This window comes from Ostrea edulis, chromosome 8 (assembly GCF_947568905.1).
Source record: "Ostrea edulis chromosome 8, xbOstEdul1.1, whole genome shotgun sequence".
Lineage (NCBI taxonomy): Eukaryota > Metazoa > Mollusca > Bivalvia > Ostreida > Ostreidae > Ostrea > Ostrea edulis.
The window spans coordinates 42303858-42325301 of record NC_079171.1 but is presented as its reverse complement, the minus strand read 5'-3'; the positions used below and the strand labels follow the sequence as shown (position 1 = coordinate 42325301).

Below are 21444 nucleotides of genomic sequence, written 5' to 3'. Positions count from 1 at the left end.
TTCTGTGTTATACATGCAGGCCCTATTACGGTGTGCACTTTACCTTACTTCAGTCGTATGTTGGTACGTGTGATTAATTCAGTAAATAACGTGATGGTCAGGACTACAAGACTTGACCAAGTCAAGTTAGATCAATCTGACCTATCTAAAGTCCATAGTCAAATATTGAACACCCGCAGGTGCCCATCCGATTGCGGGGTAATCCGACAAAAATTAGATTTTGTAGAGTTTTACGTATTTTAAATCGTTGATATGTATATGTATAGGCCTATACATGCGTTGATTGTGGACCCCCTCCCCTTGGCGAAAAACCCTAGATCCGCCCTTGTGACAACGCATACTGATAATATTGTTATTAATAATGTATATATAATACTTTTTTTTTCTCCAGACGTACTTTAAATTTCATAAAATGTCCGTACACTCATTCCTTTCAATTAGACATTCAGCTTAATCAGCTTCCCGGTGTGTCTCAATCGGAATTGATTTTTTTCGTCGTCGTCTGCCATTTCTCGTCGGCCTACTCGTAGCCGCTTACACCGGAGTTCGGCGAGTGGCGCGTGCAGTCGTTAGTACGCAGTCCTCTGGCGCCCATCGGCTAGCCGCAGACGATCGCGCGCGTCACTGAGCGCAGTTTGTAGTCTGCGCTTTAGTGACTGTGTGTGTATCGGGTCGTGTTTATTGTTTGTGTAGATAATAGAAGTCTTTATGTTGACAAAATAGCAATGGACAATCCTTCGAAAATCTTTAAACACAGACAACTTTTTTTTAAATAGTCTAAGAGTTATTGCTACTAATTAATGTAGCCCAAGTGTTACCCGAAATTCAGGGGAAAACATTTTTTTTATTAGTTTCTATGTTGTGAGAAATGTTATAGAAGTAAATAAAGCACGAGACATATATAAATCAATAAACAATGAAAGTAATATATTTGTAACACTATTCCAACAAATAATCTTCATTATGATTAAAAGCGAGACTGAGTGATCTAAATCTAATTAACAAATTCAATAACATTCAACTAGAGGGTTTGAAATAACACAGATTGAGAGAGAGAGAGAGAGAGAGAGAGAGAGAGAGAGAGAGAGAGAGAGAGAGATTTAAGAAAGGAAAACCAGTCAGTGAATTTGAATTGATTTTTTATTTCTGTTTTCCCCCAATAACATTAAAACTTTTTAACACATCATATTAGTTAGATACAACAATACATTCACAAAGGGAAGAAGAAATATGATAAATGTAGGTCGCTATTTAAAATAGGAGTCAGTACTTAGTCACTGATATAATATGAATCTTTTTTATTTTAAATTATTACACCTGTTTAGACTGTGCGAATCCGCTCCCACATTTTCATGCGATCGTTGGTTTTGAAGTGATCGCCTGCACGATAACACAGTTTATAACTCGCAAACAGACACGAAGCCGCGCCAAAAAGTCTAGACTCATCACGTGGGTCGCCTTTAACCAATGAGAAAGCGTGTTATCTAAATAACTCGCCTCGTCAGTAAATAGACGTACCTGTATGTTTCAATGGAGAGACGGATTTCTCGATAAAACAGAGACATGGTGTTTTGTTTGTTAATTCGTGACATGTATTGGAATCCTAGATATTAGACGAACTACGCCATTTTCATTTTTGGATTCACGGTCATTTCTTCTGCTGCGTGTGTTTTCTCTGGAATCGGGAATAATTTTGGAACAGCCAGGTAAAATATTAAAAGATAAGTTAATGAACGCATGTTAACAACCCCTCAGCAATTTGAAATGGACTCGCCCAGGTTAAGTTTTTACTCAACTGTTAAAAGTTGATTGCAATTTAGACCTGATTTGTTTTCAAATAGCAAAAAAGAAAAACAATTTTCTATTTTGTTTTGTTTTTGCAGTGGAGTGGATTGTATATAAAGGCTGGATTAACATGCAAGTGGATTTAACGATGGTTCCTCAGGATCGTAGATTCTTCTTGCAACCAAAAATGTGATGAATGTGGACACAAGTTGAATAATTAATACAGTCCTGTAAAACGTTGTACCTTACGAATGTGGAGCTCTTTTATTTGAGTCTTCTTTGGAAAATGTGTCATACTCCAAAGTTCTCGGAAATTTCATGTTTAATTTTTTTGTATCCACCCAGCTTCCACCATTAGTGAATCCGAGACAAACTCCAATGTTACGGAACACAGGGATTCGGAAACTTTTATGTTTCGTTCCAAGAGATCGACATTAGTGCGCGAGCTCTGGAAACTACGAAGTTCACAGAATGACACCGAAAGTCAAAATGAAAAAGAGGCACATGAAAGTAAATCGGTCCTTCATTCTATGTTGAAGCGACTGAAGGAGAAAAACTTGGAAGTTTTGCTCCAAAGTATCGAGTCGAAAGGTCGAGAACAGACTCGTTGTGTTTTACTTCCGAATGTGGAATTAAAAATGGGAAAGCATGTGACAGATCCCCATGTTCTGTGTTGCCAGGTTTGGCGCTGGCCGGATTTGACGCTGGACACAACGTTGCGGAGACTTCCATGTTGTGAAACGGAAAAGGATCCGCTGTATGTTTGTTGCAATCCGTATCATTGGAGTGTTCAGCAAACAGCAGGTAAACAAAGTCATCTCTGTATTACCGTGGAAACTGGTAAACATGGATGAGAAGATTCATTTTGAGTGTGGAATCATGTACATGGAATATCAATGTTTAGGGTTTCCCTGTGGGATTAGATGTGGGCAGGGATATTTAGCTATTTAGGATAGGGTGTCCTATATGCTCATTTTATCACAAACTAAATCTATGTGTAGAATCCAGAAACTGGTCCCGTGGGGATCTGGGTTAGAATAAGTCCACATCGTTGGATACCCACGGCTGATCTCGTCATCTCAGCTGTGAGTATATAATGAAGAGGTCCTCAGTATCCCTTGCTTTTCATAAGAGGCCTCTAAATAGTTGGTACTTCGGATGACACCACAAAAACCAAGGCTCTGTGTCACAGCAGGTGTGGCACAATATGAAAGATCCCTTCCTGCTCAAAGGCTGTAAGGCAAAACCTAAATTTTGCAGCCCTTCATCGGCAATGGTGACATCTCCATATGAGTGAAAAATTCTAGAAAGGGACGTTAAAACAATATAGAATCAATCCAGAAACTGAATCCAGAATTGGCATTGAAATTCCTCAACCTTTGAGTCTGAGGGACGACATTAGACAGTTGGTCACCATGCTTCAATGTGAAGTAGAAACGTGGTGTGAAGTCATTCTCCATATCTTTAGGACTCTGGTGTACTTCTTAAACCTTCTGTTCTTTCCTCAGCCCAGCTTCTAAAGAGTAGCTGCTCTTAGCAGAGATAACACCTTACCTAGTTCCAATCAGAGCATTACAGTGCTTTGAACCTCATGTCAGACTCCTATTCTTTAGTGTACAGATAATTTTTTGTGTTCCTTCATTTGGGAAGGGTGGCCAACGACCACCTCCTTGATTTTTGACAAAACTGCCATTAAATGACTATTTTCATGATTTTGGTGTAGTCTAACGTTTGAAAACTATACATTTAATCTGTCAAATTGGTTGGATCTTACTGGGAAAGGTCATGAAGGATGGGCCACCTCTGGAAATGTTGTGGATCTGTGTCTTGAAAACATTTATTCTGTTAAACATTTTGTGAACAGAATGGCATGCATACATATATACCATGAAGCAAGTGCATTGTTACAAATTTAAAAAACAAAACAAAATCCAAACATTGACCTGATGATATCATATCCATGCATATTACACTAAAGTAAAATATATAATATTATAAATGTCTAATGCCACTAGGAGACGAAATGCATCGTGACACAGATATGATTATTTTGCTACTTCGCCCTTCCACCATTCTCTGTGTCTATATATATTCTGTTTTTCCATACGGATGACTCTTGTGCTGAACTGTCAATGATCAATGTTGTCCAGGAAGACCCGGGAATGGGATTTTCACTGCTTATTCTGGTTCAAAGTCGGACTATTAGGATTTGTAAAGGACTCCGAGGGACCCCTCCCCCCCCCCCCCCCTTTCTTTTTTTTCAGCAGCAATAATCACACTAGTTAGTGTAACACCTGCTTTAGATCTAAGACAGACACAGGAACCTCAAATTAAATACAAGTTATTTTATAAAGTAACTGGTTTTTCAACCCATCACTGTCGAGAGAATGTTCAGGCTTATAGCCTTGTGTCCTATCTCTTTCTGTGTTGCATAAAATATTTATAAACCAAAACCATTGTGGTGCTTGAAACGGTGTATGGCCTTGACCAACATAAAATTGCCAAGGTTTGTGGATTGATTCATTTCTGAATGGAGGGAAAATGTAGAAATAGGTGAAAAATGTCTGGAAGCCAAATATGAACTGAAATCTTTTCAAGACTTAGATCATTTTTGTATATAATTTTTCATACTACATTTTTTTTGCCCCACTCTGCATTCTTCTTGCATTAATCATGTTAAGTGAGATTAATGTATTGGATATTTAAACTTTAACAATCTTTAATTGTTCTATAATTAGTCCAACACTTACACCAGTTGATCAGTCTAAAATGATAAGAAATAGATTAATGCAGGGAAGTCCTTTACTATATTGTACATCATATATATATACAATTGCATATGCAATTGCACTAATATGCATATATATATGCAATTGCAGGCATGTAAACCATGCATTCTATTGACTCAAAAGAACTCTCTGTCACAAACTTTAAATTTGATCATGTGATGTGTAAAACTTTATTCTGGGACCAGTTGATGAAGTCCTCCTTGTATTTGGTTGACGAAGGTCAAACTTTGTGATGGTCAAATATTCATTGTTTTTGATGATGTGGACGGATCCACAGATGAATATTTATTCACTAAAACTCGACTATAATTCAATCATGATCCGCATTTCTTCTCATAATGTGGTGACTTTTGGTTCCGATATGCTGAGCGCTTGGCAAAGGAACAATTATTGGTACCAATAATGTTTATCGTCTGGGGTTTGACACAGTTAAAGCTTAAAGGACTTGGAGGATCAAACCTTGGACCCCCTAACCCCATACCACAAGGCTAGTATGACTGGTCCCAAGAAATGTAAATGATTTTATCATTCATAGGCAATATCTTTTACATGGCTAGAACAAAATGAACTTACAGAACTGGACTGGGAGAGGGTAGGGGTCATGGACAACAGCCGTATTTGCTGGTGGGATACTCACAATGGCTGTAAATCTTTCCGAGAACCAGTGGATGTGGGGTTTTGATGTCAAATTGCTTGAATTTCAGTAGAAGGACTGTTTTACAAAATGTATAAATTGGATAATTTCAGGCCAGAACTCGTAAGTTTGTCATTTTCAAAACTAGGAGTCCTATTGGAAACAGGAAGAGCTGGCTAAACATCTATAGATAGAGAGAGAGAGAGAGAGATTGTTTAATAGAGTTGTATGTTAGATTACATGTACATGCATGTGTTTGGTAGCTACCACAAATTATTGGATTTTTTAAAATTATGGTGTTCATAGATCATATGGTAGATAGCGTTAATGATGATTCGCATTGTAAAAGTTTTTCAATGCTTTGTGAGTACTCTAATTTCTCAAGGAGAGGAAGCTCTGTGAAAATGTACTGATTCACGACGGTCACGATAGTCAACAGTATCGGACGTACAGGAAATTGTCAAAAAGACAGTCCGATGGTTCATTGTAAATGTTAGGCTAGCTCCCCCTGGGCTTGAACCCATATATATACTTATAACTGAACAAAAATTGACAGAAGATTTAAATCAAATGTCATTTAACAGTGATTTGTCGAGCAAGGCTTTGAACCATCATCTGCATTAAGCTGTATAGACAAGTGCTCAGTGGTGTTATTTAGTCACAACTGGGAATTGTAGGAGAAAAAGTGTACAGATGAAAAGTGAGGGAAACTGTACCCCAGCACAGTGTAGAAGGGAAAAGTCATATTTTGTGTTGACACAGAATGTGAAGTTCCGCTGTCGAGGACCAGAAGGAGGAATGCTTGCTTGCTCTGTGTAAACAGACCAGGGGTTTAAATGTCTCCTGCTTGGTGTATTAGGCAGACCTTAACTGCTGTTTAATGTTTAGAAAAGAGTGCTCCCTGTGTTAGTTTAAAAGGCATGCTGATAAATGAGCTTTTAGGAGAGAGAGAGAAGAGAGAGAGAAGCACCTCCCATCAAAACCTGAGGGGGGGGGGGGGGTGCATTTGTTGTACATCTTTATTATAGTAGCAGTGAACAATTCACCATAAGTTGCTGCTCATCAAAAGCAAAGAATGTAAATTACAACAGCAGGATTACAGTGTTCACAAATTACAATTGTTGAATAGCATACTGTAAATTATATGTACTAATACTCTTGTGTGAAGGATCCTTATTTCGCTCCCGTCTTTAGCACTCTGTTTTTACTTTTAGTTCTTACAAGTTTATTGTTATTTTGAATTTCCAAAATTTCAAAAACTTGAGCATCACTGAAGAGACATTATTTGTCGAAATGTGCATCTGGTGCATCAAAATTGGTACCTTACAAGTGTTACATTCTAACTCAGAATTCAGGGATAAATAAGAGATTTTAATGTTTTCAGGTTATGATTGAATTTGGGGGGGGGGGGGGGGGAGCTCTTAGGCCATATTGCTCAACCAAGTTGTATTTTCCCATGTAAAACATTAAATCCCAATAAGTGCCTATCTTCACAATGTGAAGCACATTTAAGGGCTTCTTTTGACTAAATTGTACCCTTGTATGACCTTTTAAAACCCCTCACATTACCCTGATGGAGCAAGACCCTGGAGGCCCTACTGCAGTGTTGCATACTGGAATCTGCACTATATATGAGAATTAATGCTTTCTTTTCTAATTTCACATTTTTACTCTTGTTGGTTATGAATTTTAAAAGAATTTTCCTATTGTATAATTTCTATTTAAAGCGTCAATTTGTCATTGTTGGCCTACCTTCAATGGCTCAAAGAATCATGGTTTGCTTATTGTTAGAAAGCTTTTATGAAAATCACGGCTTTTTATATAGTTTAATGCATTTTGAAAGAAAGACCTTTCAATTATACACATCACCCTATTGCAACCATTTTCTTCATTATCTCCCTTAAGAGGGCCTCCGTGGTCGAGTGATTAGAGCATTGCACTCAAAATCACATGGCCTCTCACCTCTGTCAGCGCGGGTTCGAATCCCGCTCGCTCCGGTAAGTGATAAAGTTTCCCAGTTTACTTTCGGAAGGTCGATGGTCTCTTCCCAGGTACATTGTATCTGAGTTCTCTCTTCCACCAATAAAAACTGGGCACCACCATATAACTGAAATATTGTTGAGTGTGGTGAAAACATCAATCAATCAATCATTATCTCCCTTGAAAAGAGGTCTACATAATCCATCGGTGTAAGTAAATGAACTTGTATCTCACCTATTGAGTCTGTGTGCAAAGTTTGGCTGAAATTGGACTTATAAATGGTTGTTACTGATTGACTGGTTGTTTGATGTCCTGCTCTAGAATTTTTCACTCGTATAGAGCCATTGAAGGGCTGCAGAACTCGGGACTTGAACCTTTTAGCAAGGAGGGATCTTTATTATGCCACACCTGCTTTGACACGTTACATGGCCTTGGTTTTTGCGGGTCTCGTCCAAAGGAACACCCCATATAGTCACCTCTTAAGACATGCAAGGGGTACTGAGGACCTATTCTAACCCCAATCCCCATGAGATTATAAATGGTTCTTAAGGAGAAGTCAAAATTGTGATTGATTAGTTCACAGACAATATCAATGAACAAATTTCAATCAAAAACCTTACTTTAGCTTTAAACTTACATGTCGAGCTAAACATGTATGTAGTTGATCATTGAAGTATGATCAGCTAAGGCCAATTCAACTTAATTAGTAGATTATCATCCAGGGTCAGCAAAAAGTATGGGGCGGGTGGGAGGATTTTATTTCTTAATTTTTATTTTCTGAGAAAAATATTAAAGACAAACGAGTTTTTTTTCCAACAGATCCCCATCATTTAATGGCAGGTGGATATCAATCTATGCTATTTTCATACACTAATTCCAGGTTTAAGCTTTAATTTAAGGATATAGCAGAAATATACCTAACTTCTTCAAGATTTACGTCTGTAAGAACGCGAGAAATTAAGAAAACCATATAGATCTATTTTCTTTACGTGGCTTTTCACGTTCCAACACCGGAAATGTAAACAAGAAGTGTAAATACCGGAGTCTGACATGAAAATATTCCGAAAATCGCAAGTTTCGCCAAAAAAAATTTGGGGCGGGCCAATTTTTGAGGGGCGGGCGGGGATGATAATCTATCAATTAAGTTGAATTGGCCTAATAGACAGATAATTTTCATGAATTTAAAGTCGGTTTGACAAAATTTGAAAGTTTTCATAATCAAGCATCAATGTATAGTTTGATCAGATTTATACCTTGCCATGGTTGGAGGGAGAAGTTACAAGACTGTGTACAATGGATGATATGTTATACTATATGTTATAGTCCTCCCAGTCTTTAACATGTTTAACTGTGTAATATTTTTTAGGGATCGAGTGCTCCAAGTCAAAAACGTCCTTTGCACATGTTCCAGTTAAATTTATCAAGTGGAAACATATCGAAATGTCAAGAATTGAGCAGGGCTACATCTCATGGCAGTTAGAGCCCTGTTTCATTTTAGTCGTAAACATGAATATATTACAAGGGAGAATGTGTATATATATTTGGTTTGACAATTACTTTCAAGATAATTAACATTTGTCTTCTTTTATAATTTCAGAATCTGCTTATTGTGCCGACAAAGCAAATTCTCTTACCTCAGGTAAGGAAAAACAACCTATTTATACAGTTTGTAAGTCTCTTATTACCCCCTTGGACCTATTCAACAAATGGAAACATTTTTACAATTTCAACATTTCCAATTTTGTCTGCAATTATGACATTGCAGGAAAAAAAATGGAACACCTTGTTTTGCTCCTCAAACAATCAGGGAAAATCTCCTTATTTGCATCTGTGGTGTACTTTCTACGTACATTGTTAAAAAGATTAAAATACTGTGGACCAGGGTGGTTAAAAAGGGCAGATTAGTTTTAATTGTTTCATCACATGAACACACAATCACTGTACACATAGAAACCCATGATGCATCGTTAATTTGTTATAATACTATATCTATCAATTAATACATTTTTCATGGTCAGTAGTGGTCATCTCAAAAGTTGAAAACCAAGTAGAAAAGTAAGCACTCAAAAATGAAGAATTTTTTATATGATATGCATAGTGTACCACTTTGGACATGGAGACAACGATTGTTGAAACCACTTGAAATGAAAGCTGTTCTTGGTTTAAGAAAGAGAAACTGTAAAACACTAGAATGTGATGTGAAGTTCCATCACATGATGAAACACATTGTTTGAAACCAGTGAACAAATTCTAATCTCTTCAATCAGTCAGTTATGATGAATTTATATAATGCTGATTTTAAAGATGGAATTAAAATAAAGAAACATGGGACAAATGTAATATTAGTTGTATTAATTTTGAAATATTCGCATTCCCTCCATTTTTCTCTTAACATTCTTACGAAACTAAAGGTTAATTCATTTCCTAAACTTTAAACTTTTGAAATAGGCGAATCGCTGTGTATGGATACACTTGACCTAATTTACAACTACATACACCATCATACCAAATTTTTTATTTGAATTTCAGTATTCGAAAGTATATGATACACCTCAATCCTCTTCACACTGGCATATAACACACTCCATTCAATATAACACATTCCATTCAATATAACACACTCCATTCAATATGACACTCTCCATTCAATATAACACATTCCATTCAATATAACACATTCCATTCAATATGACACACTCCATTCAATATAACACACTCCATTCAATATAACACAGTCCATTCAATATATCACACTCCATAGAATATGATACTCTCCATTCAATATAACACATTCCATTCAATATAACACATTCCATTCAATATGACAAACTCCATTCAGTATAACACAGTCCATTCAATATGACACACTCCATTCAATATAACACATTCCATTCAATATGACACACTCCATTCAATATAACACAGTCCATTCAATATGACACACTCCATTCAATATGACACACTCCATTCGATATGACACATTCCATTCAATATAACACACTCCATTCAATATAACACACTCCATTCAATATGACACTCTCCATTCAATATAACACATTCCATTCAATATAACACATTCCATTCAATATGACACACTCCATTCAATATAACACACTCCATTCAGTATAACACAGTCCATTCAATATATCACACTCCATTGAATATGACACACTCCATTCAATGTAACACACTCTTTTCAATATGACACACTCCATTCGATATGGCACACCCTATTCAATGTAACACACTCCATTCAATGTTACACACTCCATTCAATATGACACACTCCATTCAATATAATACACTCCATTCAATATAACACACTCATTCAATATGACACACCCCATTCAATAGGACACACTCCATTCAATATAACACACTGCATTCAATATAACACACTCCATTCAATATAACACACAATATAACACACTCCATTCAATATGACATGCTCCATTCAATATAACACACTCCATTCAATAGGGCACACTCCATTCAATATGACACACTCCATTCAATATGACACACTCCATTCAGTATAACACACTCCATTCAATATAACACACTCCATTCAATATGCCGGTTGGAGATCTATCATGTCGTAAGTATAATTCATCAGCCAGTCCTTCACACATAGACACATTGGTATAATCCTAGATACCTGGTGTTTTGTTTAGGCCAATCCAACTTAATTAGTAGATTATCACCCAGGGTCACCAAAAATATGGGGCGGGTGGGAGGATTTTAGTTTTTAATTTTTATTTTCTGAGAAAAATATCAATGACAAACGAGTTTTTGTCAACAGAAGTGCATCATTTAATGCCAGATGGATATCAATCTATGCTTATTTCACAGACAAATTCCGGGTTAAGCTTTAATTTCAAACACAGAAAGATACCAAACTTCTTCAAGATTTGAAGAATATTAATCTCTTCCTTTCATTTACGCCCGTAAGAAATCAAGAAAATCATATGACCTATTTTCTTCAAGTGGCTTTGTTGCTATACCAGAAATGTAAACAAGAAGTGTAAATACCGGAGTCGGACATGAAAATTTTCTCGGAAATCGCAAGTTTCACAAAATAAAAAGATTCCGGGCGGGCCAATTTTTGAGGAGCGGGCGAGGATGATAATCTATCAATTAAGTTGAATTGGTCTTAAGTAAAAGGTGTACAGTAAATGTTTGGCTGACAGTGAACCTGCCCTAGGAGGTACAAGGTGGAAGTGTGTCTCAGGGCTTGAAGCTAACTTTTTATGGCACCAGTCCAGCCGGACTAATAGAGTATAATTTTAACCAGTCCGCAGAAAAATTTACCAGTCCAACAGAGTTTTCCAGAAATAATTAAACATATTTTGTTAATGTTATTAAAGTGAAATTTAACTCAGTATGCCTCAGACAATATTGTAACACTTATGGGGAATCTATATATACGAATCAGATTTGTCTGATATCTACAGAGGCATGCCAAATGTGTGTATACGATTCCATTAAGTAAATTTTCCAAAACGATGCTTTAGAAAATTAACCAGTCTCTTCGGACTGCCTAAAACAAATGTCAATCAGTCCGCCAGAATATTAACCAGTCACAGACTGACGGGCATATGTTAATTTCGAGCCCTGTGTCTGGTTAGTGAGCTTCTGTGAAATGCCATCAGTTTATAACTCTGACCTACAAATGTGAATGTCCTTGACTGTTGGCCCAATCTAACTGAAGCAAAAGAGGGGGGGGGGGACTCACACATTTTGCATTTGTATACCTTAAATTTCTCTTTTGAAAATACACAAGGGTATGAACTAACGTAAGCCGGCATGAATACCCTCATGTCTTTTCAAAAGTGAATTTATTTCTAATATTTTACAATCCATTTTCATATCTGTTATAATTCCTAACCATTACAATACTAGACGTAAAATATTTTTCGGTATTCATTCAAACACTATTTACAACTGCAGCACATTCATGAGGAAGTGACTATCATTATAGAGACATCAAAGACAAAACACGGGAAATGTAAATATCTGTGTATAAACAACCATATTAAAGTTCTTCGTGACTTTAAGAGTGAATCACATGCTTATACATGTTAAAGGCATAGGGTCTAAGATATTGGTAACATTTTGCACAATCAAAAAAAAGGTGGCGAAATTAAAGATCATAACTAGAAAATCTCAAAAGGTTTTTCAGAATGTTCACAAACACATCGGATACCATAGTAATTACAAAATAATTCTCATTTGCCTAAACTGGTACCCTGTTGACTTCGCATCTCTTACATGTATGTTTGTGTGTAGCCACCAATCAGCGGGATACCAGTTTAATCTAATTGTCCTCCAGACAAACATTTTCTAAAGGGCTAAAATATCAAAATGACTGCAAATTTTCAAAGCTCTGCAGCTATCTAGATAACTCATAATTAATATTACAAATTTGTTTTTTGGAGTCCTTGCAAAATATTGTGATGTCATTTTTGAGATAATAGATAGACCCTATGCCTTTAAGGGTCTTTGGAAGTGTCATCTTGAATTTTGTGATGTACTGAAAATGAGACTCATTATACTCCGTTTTGTTTCAGGAATTGATTGGCCCAGTGATATTTCTATGGAAGCAGTTTCCACAGAAACAGGTCTCACACCATCATGCAGAGGAAACATTGGTAAGTACACAAAAGACACAACCAGTGTTTTCGTTGTTAATGGAGGAGCACAACTGTATATGATTAGAGATATGAAATCTACTGGGATACTGTCTGAGTATGACCAATGGGAACACAGACATTTAAGTTTTCAGTTGCTTTATTATTCATGGTCAGAAGTGGTCAAGTTTGTTCGAAACTTCCACAAGAGCTCCAATTCCTAATAAAAAGTTTTTGTGGTTTATGAGGGGTAAGAGATTGCTGCAGTTCGTTTCTTGTGTGGGCAGCACATGGAGTCGCTTATCAAGGGGAAGTAAATCTTCTGTGAAACGTACAGTGAAGTCACTATTTCATGACATCAAATTCTTATGGTTTGAGCAAAAAATGGTGTGTTTTCTGTGTCTTGAACAGCTGTTGTTTTTATAGTTCCATGGGGCTGCAGTTTCTCCTGTTTGAGAAAATTTGAATCTTTGAGTTAGCAAGTGAAGAAAATTATCCAACCCCCAAACCCTCTCAAAAATGTTGTAATTACAGCAACATTCACTTGATACATGTATCTAAACCAAGGGGATATCTAGGCACTACACTCTCTCTCTGCAACTATCATGATTCCAGTAAAATCAGGATAAAATTGGTAAAAATAATTCTATGAATGAAAAGGCATCAAAACACTTTACTGAGTCTGATTTATTTCAGTTGTGCTTTTAGGTATATGTAGGGAGAATCTTTCTCTTTTTTCTTGAAATTATGAAGTTTAAAATTCATTTAAAAAAAAAAAAACATACCATGAGTGAAAAGGCACGGAAAGACTTTGAATCAGACAGATTTATTTCAGTTGGTTGAATTTTAGTACATAAACAACTTTTAAATTTTATCCAGTAAAATGCAGGGGAAAAAGAAACATTTTATTGGTTTATAATTTTTTTTTTGAAAAAGGTTGTGATAGACTGATCACTCGAGTGCTACAAGTTTTGAAGTGGGATAAATATAACATAGTATTGGATTTGGGGGTGGATATTTGTCTCAGAATTACTCTTGGTTCTGTGATGAGACTGGTTCTGTGGTGGGAACCAGACCAGTTGAACAAAGATGAGTTACATTATTCGACAGTTACATGTAAGAGAGTCTGAGGCAGCTAAAATTCTTGGACTCTCCAATCTATAATGATCCAGACTCTTCTTTAAAATCCACCTCTATAGGATCATGCATGCTGTACATGTATTTGTACTTGATTGTCTCCCCTGTTTCAAATTTTTCATGAACTTAAAACATTTTTTAAAAAATTGTTTGTAATGTAGACTACAATTTAGTGCTATATCAGAGATATACATGTAGTGTTTGGGGGTTTTAATTAGATTCCCTGTTGCTCATTATCCTACACTATGTTAAAGTGATCAGTAATCATAATCAACTTGACATTTGCAAATATTTTCACATCCAAATGCAGTCAAGTTTTGTTAAGTATTTTAAGACACCACGGCTTTCATCGGAACATAAAGCAGTGGCTCTTTAAGTTGATAATACACCACGAAATCCAAATATTTTTCTTGACGAAACAGTCAAGAGCTAGGTATTGTGTCGTTCGACCTCGCGAGCGATTTAAATATTTGATCTTTGTTCCTCTCTCTGTTGACCTACAATTGTAATGTTGTCTCGTTAAAGTGTGCGACGGACCATGTCTTGTCTTTTTAATTTTTTTTTTACCTGTGCAGATAGAGACTCCCATGTATGTGATTTTTTTTTTCTTTCTTTACGATTTGTAATATAAAAGATTTGTCATTCATGACTACTCCCAAGACCTCAGGTTTTGCAATATACACTGTACAAAGTGGGAAGAGTCAGAAAAGTTGGGCGAGTCCCTTTCAATTCTTACTTCAAGAATCTTTTTATCTCCATATTTTTTTTTAAGTGAAGCTCATAAAACTTGCCACAAAGTGTCTCATTTTGAAAAATGAAATTATTTTAATATGCATTTGATATTTGGTACATGAATGTCCTAGGCTAGGCTAGACATATATAGATCTAAGTAAAATTTTGATAGGAATAACATGGTTCAACTAATACTGCAGGATAACTTTTAAAATTAACCCCCCACCACCACCACCATGCACCCTCCTATTTCATATTTAGCAAAATTCAGACTTGTATATGTACATGTACTTTAAACATGAAAATGGTCTATTCTAGAAATTAAAGCTTTGATTTAGAATATATATTTTTTGAATGTACAATTTAATATTGTAATCTTTTAACACCTACATGATGAATAATCTCTGTATAACATCTATAGGGAGGTTTTAATATGATTAAAGTACTAAGTAGTGTTGACAGGATCTCATAGTCCTTCATTGTGACATCTAGAGAGAGAGAGAGAGGGGGGGGGGGGGGGAAGGATAGTTATAAAACCATGATTTCTTCATTTCATATAGCCCTCATTGTAACACCAGAGAGAGAGAGGAGGGGTGTTTAATGTAAGGATAGCTATAAGATCATGGTTTCTTCATTTCATACAGCCCTCATTGCCACACAGAGAGAGAGAGAGAGAGAGAGAGAGAGAGAGAGAGAGAGAGAGAGGTTTTAATGTAAGGATAGCTATAAGATCATGATTTCTTTATTTTATATCACACCCTCCCCCTTGTACAGCAATTCTATAATTTACAATATTATGTGATGTACAGAAGTGCCCAGCACTCAGATTGGTATCAGATGATTTTCAGTCAATTTAGATCACATGATTCTGGGTGTCACCATGGAAACCAGAGGGGGTGGTCAACTTTCACCATGGTCATTTTGATTTTCAGACATTTAACATCTTAAACTCTGGTGAGGGCTGTCATTTGAAATTACAGATGGCCAAGTGGCATACATATGTACAATTCTTTGTATCATTCTGGTTACAATATTTCATCCATTAGAGCATTCTAAGTGGACAAAATTTGTTGAAACATTGGACCATACAGCTTTCGAGTATCACTGCATAATAGGAGAAGATTCAATCTGAACATGTAGTCCCCATCCCCCCTTCTAATTTATATTTAGTTAGACACCAAATTAACCCAGATTTGATGCTATGTAAAATAGCACTATCTCCTAAAAACAATCATAATGAAGTGAGAGACTGATTACCATGGTTACCATATTTAATTAAAAGTACTAATTAAGAGTTCTGAAAGTACAGACAAGCACCTTGTCACTGGCTTTGAACAGGAATTGAATGCTTATTTTATAAAGTTAAATATGAAAATTTCACCAGAACACTCTAGTTGTGTTATTTTGATTCTTCTGCTGATGTTTGAACATGATGCATGTTTTATATGGTGGATGCATTCCTTACATTTATTTATTTATTAGTTTAGAATAATCATTGATTTTGATTGTCCAGGGTGTACATGATTTTAATTCAAGTCCTGCAGGAACAACTTTGAACAATCTGTTGATAGATTTCTTGAAATGAGAATTGGAATATCAATGGCAGTCCTGGATGTGAAAGGGTTCGGTCATTCATTGTCTAGTTTGCATACATATTTTGAAATTCAGGAGACCCCCAGAGGAGGAAGCGTTGAGACCTTAACTTGTCAGGACCGATCAGTCCTCGTGCAGTGTACTGCAGACTCGGGCTATGTCGGGCGCCGCGACAGACGTTTTAGCTGTCGGTTGATTATTGAATTAGTTTTATAGTACACGTGCATATTATCATATCATCTATCTGAATAATCAGGCAACTCTCTGGTGCATTAGCGGCGGGAAATCTTAACTGTAGTACAACACTATTTGTCTCTGCTTTTAGTTTCCTTTAGGCTTGGAATGGCTTTTAACTGGATTCATATTCACAATACTTGTAAATAAGAATAATACGTACAAACAGAAACGTATATAACAGAACTTATATATATCTGGTACAAGTTTAAGATATTAAATATGTGTTACGTTTACTGCTAAATTAACTTGGGGGAGGGGGGGGGGGGGCACGAAAAGCCCCCATCTTTCCTGTGCGTAACCTGTGGATGCACACATACGTACAATTCTCTTTTATTGACCCTCTCTGTACTAAATTGCTCACTGGAAAGTCGGCTTTGTGTTTGGAGTGTAGAGGAGTGTGTGTGTGCTGGAATTTTAATAGAACGTGGTCTACACCTTGACCTATTACCTAGGTGTTTAACTTGTGGAGGCAGTAGTCAAAGTTTTTGTATGTGTACATAATACACACAGATGTCCATGTATGCCCACCACAAATTATATATTCCATCAGTTAACAATAAAAAAAAAATTAAAAGAAAAAAATATTTCATTTTAAAAAATGATATAAAAAGAAAATGATATTTTGTTATATTTGAATGGTAAGGTCAATCCATGTTTTACGTGCGAAGTCCGTAGATTTCCTTACAAATTTCGGAGGAAGCATCTCTCTGATATGAAAGTCTATACTAGATATTAAATGTGGTATGTTATGAACGTGGATGTACAAAAACAAGACCCATTATGTCAAAAGGGGAAATATAACGAGTGTGAGCGGTTACTGGAGAGACACGGCGGCGAGATCAATCAGTTTCTACAAAGGTGGAGACGCCGTGCTCTCAGGAATATAAAAGGGGAGAATGATTTACATTTTTGGGACCAATCAATAGCTCGTTACAGAGCTTTACCTGTAAAACGACCTGTATTCCCCCTCGATAATGGACTGCACCGGTTGGAGCCAGCCATTCTGTCGTGGTGCATTGAGGAGCAGTATATATAGGAATGCGTGCTGAGCTACCAGCGACTACCTACACAGTGTTAGGGGCCGCGGAAGGGGCATTGTCTCACGAACAATTAGATCATGTCGACAGTAGGATGGGTTAGGAAATCTCTTTCCTTCTCTCTCTCTCTCTCTCTCTCTCTCTCTCTCTCATTAGTTGGTTTCACGTTATTAACGAACTATCTCCGATTTTGCGTGTTAAATTTCGGACTCTCATTCCTTTTCACTTGAAGCTTATAACTGTGTGGGGGTAATTGCTAAGATGGGTGATGGAATGTTGGTAGAGGAAATATCTTTTTAGTAGTTTGATTTGAATTGATACAATTCAAAGTACATGCATATATTGCACTTTATCAAGTAAATGACATTGCCTTTTAAACTTGACGCAGAATACAGAATGTAGATATACCTACCGTTAGATATTGTGGAAACTGATAATTAAATATTACCCCTGTACCTATAGGTATTAGATACATGTAAGTATATATATATATATATATATATATATATATATATATATATATTGTTTTGAATAAGAAAAAAAAAATAAACTCAGTCCAGGTTCATGAATGCTCACAGAGGTAGTGTATAGGAATTTGTTATACCTGTATTACATGTATGTGTATTGTGTACCGACTTTCTTAAGGTTGTTACCACGTGCATGTACACGCTTTACGTGTATTTAACAATGATCTGTGAATCATACTCATTTTGATTTCTCTACAATATGCTTACGTTGCCTCTATAGGGCTCTTGATTGGAAATAAGTCGTCATTGTCATTATCGTCATGTATGTCATCGATTTTCTCTCATTCATTACCCATGGTTAGTTTTGCATTCCGATAAATCTTCATAGAAACGCCACTGTTTGAATTCAGTGCAATAACACACGAGTCTCCAGAATTCCCGTAATGGAAATGACATATTTCATATATGTATCATTCATGGTTGATTTACATTGTTGAAATGGTGAAATCCAGTGATAGATCATAATTTTTTTTTGCACATAATGCATATATCCCTCGAATTTGTGTGTGTTAACATTACATACTTTGTATAGTAGACAAGATTTACTTGTGGAGTGACAGATGCGAGTTAACCCAGGAAGAATTTTCCGGGATATTAGCGTCTCTTGACGTCAATAATTTCTCTTCAGTTTCGATTATTTAATTGACACGTTTAGAAATGTCAGCAGTTGCTCTCTGGATTTTCAAATGTATAATCTTCGTATTAAATGAATTGATATTGACAAATTATTAGAGATATAGCAGTATTAGTACAAGTCAGATAGACGCATACATACCTTGTGGTCAAATTGTGGTGTTTTTTTTCTTTCTTTTGGTAATCACAAAATATGAATTTTCATCGATCAAAATTGACATGAGATTTTTTCTTTAAAGGTTGATTTTTTTAGATGTATGTTTTTGAAAAAGGAGTTGATATTTGTTTGAATTACACACATACATGCATATACTATCCGTATGCACACAAAAAGTGTATTGAATAAATGACAATATTCCATGTACATATTATACACATAGACCTGCATTCACTGTGTGGTACTTGTATTTTCAGATCCCTCTGTGGTGGAAGAAGGCTCGGAGCTGTCGGATCACTGGTGCTCTGTGGCTTATTGGGAGCTCCGACAACGGGTGGGACGGCTGTACATCGTACACGAACCCTATCTCAGTATATTTCAAGAACTACCTCACGGAAACGGTTTTTCCTTAGGACTTATTCAGGGCAAAACAGAATTGGACTGTGTGAAAAGGACGCGAGAGAAAATAGGACTCGGGCTCGTTTTGAGTCGAGAAACAGATGGTGTGTGGCTGTACAATCGGTCCAATTATCCGGTGTTTGTAAATTCGCCCACTTTAGATAACCCCAGTTCTCGGACGTCTGTAGTGATTCGCGTGAACCCGGGGTATTCCATGAATATTTTTAATTATGATCTGGCCAGTGTTTATAGTGCAGTGAAGGAAAGGCATTGTCTGGATGGACCATATGATCCTACGTCCATACGAATCAGTTTTGCCAAAGGATGGGGGCCTTCCTATCACAGACAGTTCATTACGTCATGTCCGGCATGGTTAGAAGTACTACTCAACATAAACAGGTGACGTCACGCTCATCGTCATGTGACGTTAGCTACCATTCGAACATCTTACTATTCTCCATATGGTTATATATATATTTAGTGCATATATTACAACAAAAATCATGTTATTTAAATCCATACATTTGAGAAGAATTAGGGAACAATTTCAATGCCTTTACTACTATGTAGTATTCGCTGAACGCTATATTTGCAGAGTTTATTTAATTTATTTTTTAAATTTATTAAATTGCAATATTCAACTCCCCAATGCTTAAATCGTAAGAAAGACAACTCTTGAAATATTATTGAATACAAATAGTTTAACTACTCTGTTTTTAATTTATGGCATGTGGTTAAACTTTGTGATTGTTAAGTTGATGGTACCTATAATAGGTAGTTATGACTGTGAATGTGGTGCATTAAGACAAACAAGATTTGTTTTGCTAGATATTGTTTTGTTTGTTAGGTGAGCATTTATTTCACCGATACAGAATTTGTCACGTGACTCATTACCCATACGATGGATGTTATATGATAAATGTTGGTAATATCACCCAATATTGAATGAAATAAATGTTAAGATTGTACATTGACTTTACATTATATATTAACTGAGTGACATGACAAAGAAAACGGGTAGAACTTCTTCAGTTCACATGGCGCTTCAATGAATGATGTTGACCAAACAATAAAAAAGTAACTCCTGGTTTGAACTAGGGACTTTAATGTCGCCCGTCTGTCTGTCATTCTGTCTTGTCAGTCGCTTTTCCCCAGACTGTATTTCTGAAAGTTGTTGATGTTATGCAATGGAATTTCATTCAATAACTCTCCATGAATTGAAGAAAACCCCCTATATATTGATTTTGAGGTCAACAGTCAAGGGCCAAGGTCGGGAATTCATATATTACAGAAAACGGTTTCCATATGACAGCTGTAGTTTTCTCTCAAGTTTGTAATGACACTCATGGTGTTGAAACTCTATAACATAATATAAATACCAGGGGTTTCAACATTCTCGTTTAAAGTATCATTTCGCAAATTTTACGTTCGTTATAACGATCTAGTTTGCCAATACAACCTACCATTGGGTCAAGTGCTGCCTGACGTCTTTCATACCGATTGTTAGGTCATTCTTGGTACACTGATTTTGACTATGGATAGCTCCATTTACCTGATCAGGATATAGGGCTCACGGCGGGTGTGACCGATCGACAGGGGATGCTAACTCCTCCTAGGCACCTGACCCCACCTCTGGTACATCCAGGGGTCCGTTTTTGCCCAATTCTCTATTTTGTATAAATTGCTTATGGGAATTGTGGGATTGCTCACTGTTCGTTATATTCACCTTTCATACTTCTATTGCACAGGCACTCGACGTTTCAAATACCTATAATAAAAAAAATATTCTACCTATAAACAAAATATTTTGTTTATAGGTAGTCATTTTTTTAATTATAGATATTTAAAACGTTGAGTGCCAGTGCTCTATTGGTTTTGAGATCAAAAGGGTGAAAGGTCGAAGTCATGTAAGGTATAAAATAGGTTTACATGTATACTGTAAAACTAACCCACCCACCCCCTTTCCTTTCTGTAATACTGTAAATAAGTGTTTATACAAAAGAGATTTGTATTTTTAAAAGAAAAGGTAAAGTTTAAACATTAAATTAAGATTTAAAAATGCAAATTGCCATTGTAATCCAATTGATGAAGTAGTTTATATAGAATGGGAATTCTTTACAAAATTAAAGAGTTAACAAAAACCAGCAACCCGGAAGTCGCCCTTTTTCAAGTTT

General features: G+C 36.2%; 1 protein-coding gene across 1 annotated transcript; it reads left to right on the top strand.

The window, feature by feature from the left end:
• The first annotated feature begins 1452 nt into the window (after window positions 1-1452).
• On the top strand, window positions 1453-20238 carry LOC125661718 (mothers against decapentaplegic homolog 6-like). The gene is made up of 5 exons (XM_048893856.2): window positions 1453-1706; window positions 1884-2589; window positions 8786-8827; window positions 12759-12839; window positions 19129-20238. The coding sequence occupies exons 2-5, from the start codon at window positions 2196-2198 to the stop codon at window positions 19671-19673; spliced, it is 1062 nt and encodes a 353-aa protein (XP_048749813.1). The 5' UTR covers window positions 1453-1706; window positions 1884-2195; the 3' UTR covers window positions 19674-20238.
• The last annotated feature ends 1206 nt before the right edge of the window (window positions 20239-21444 follow it).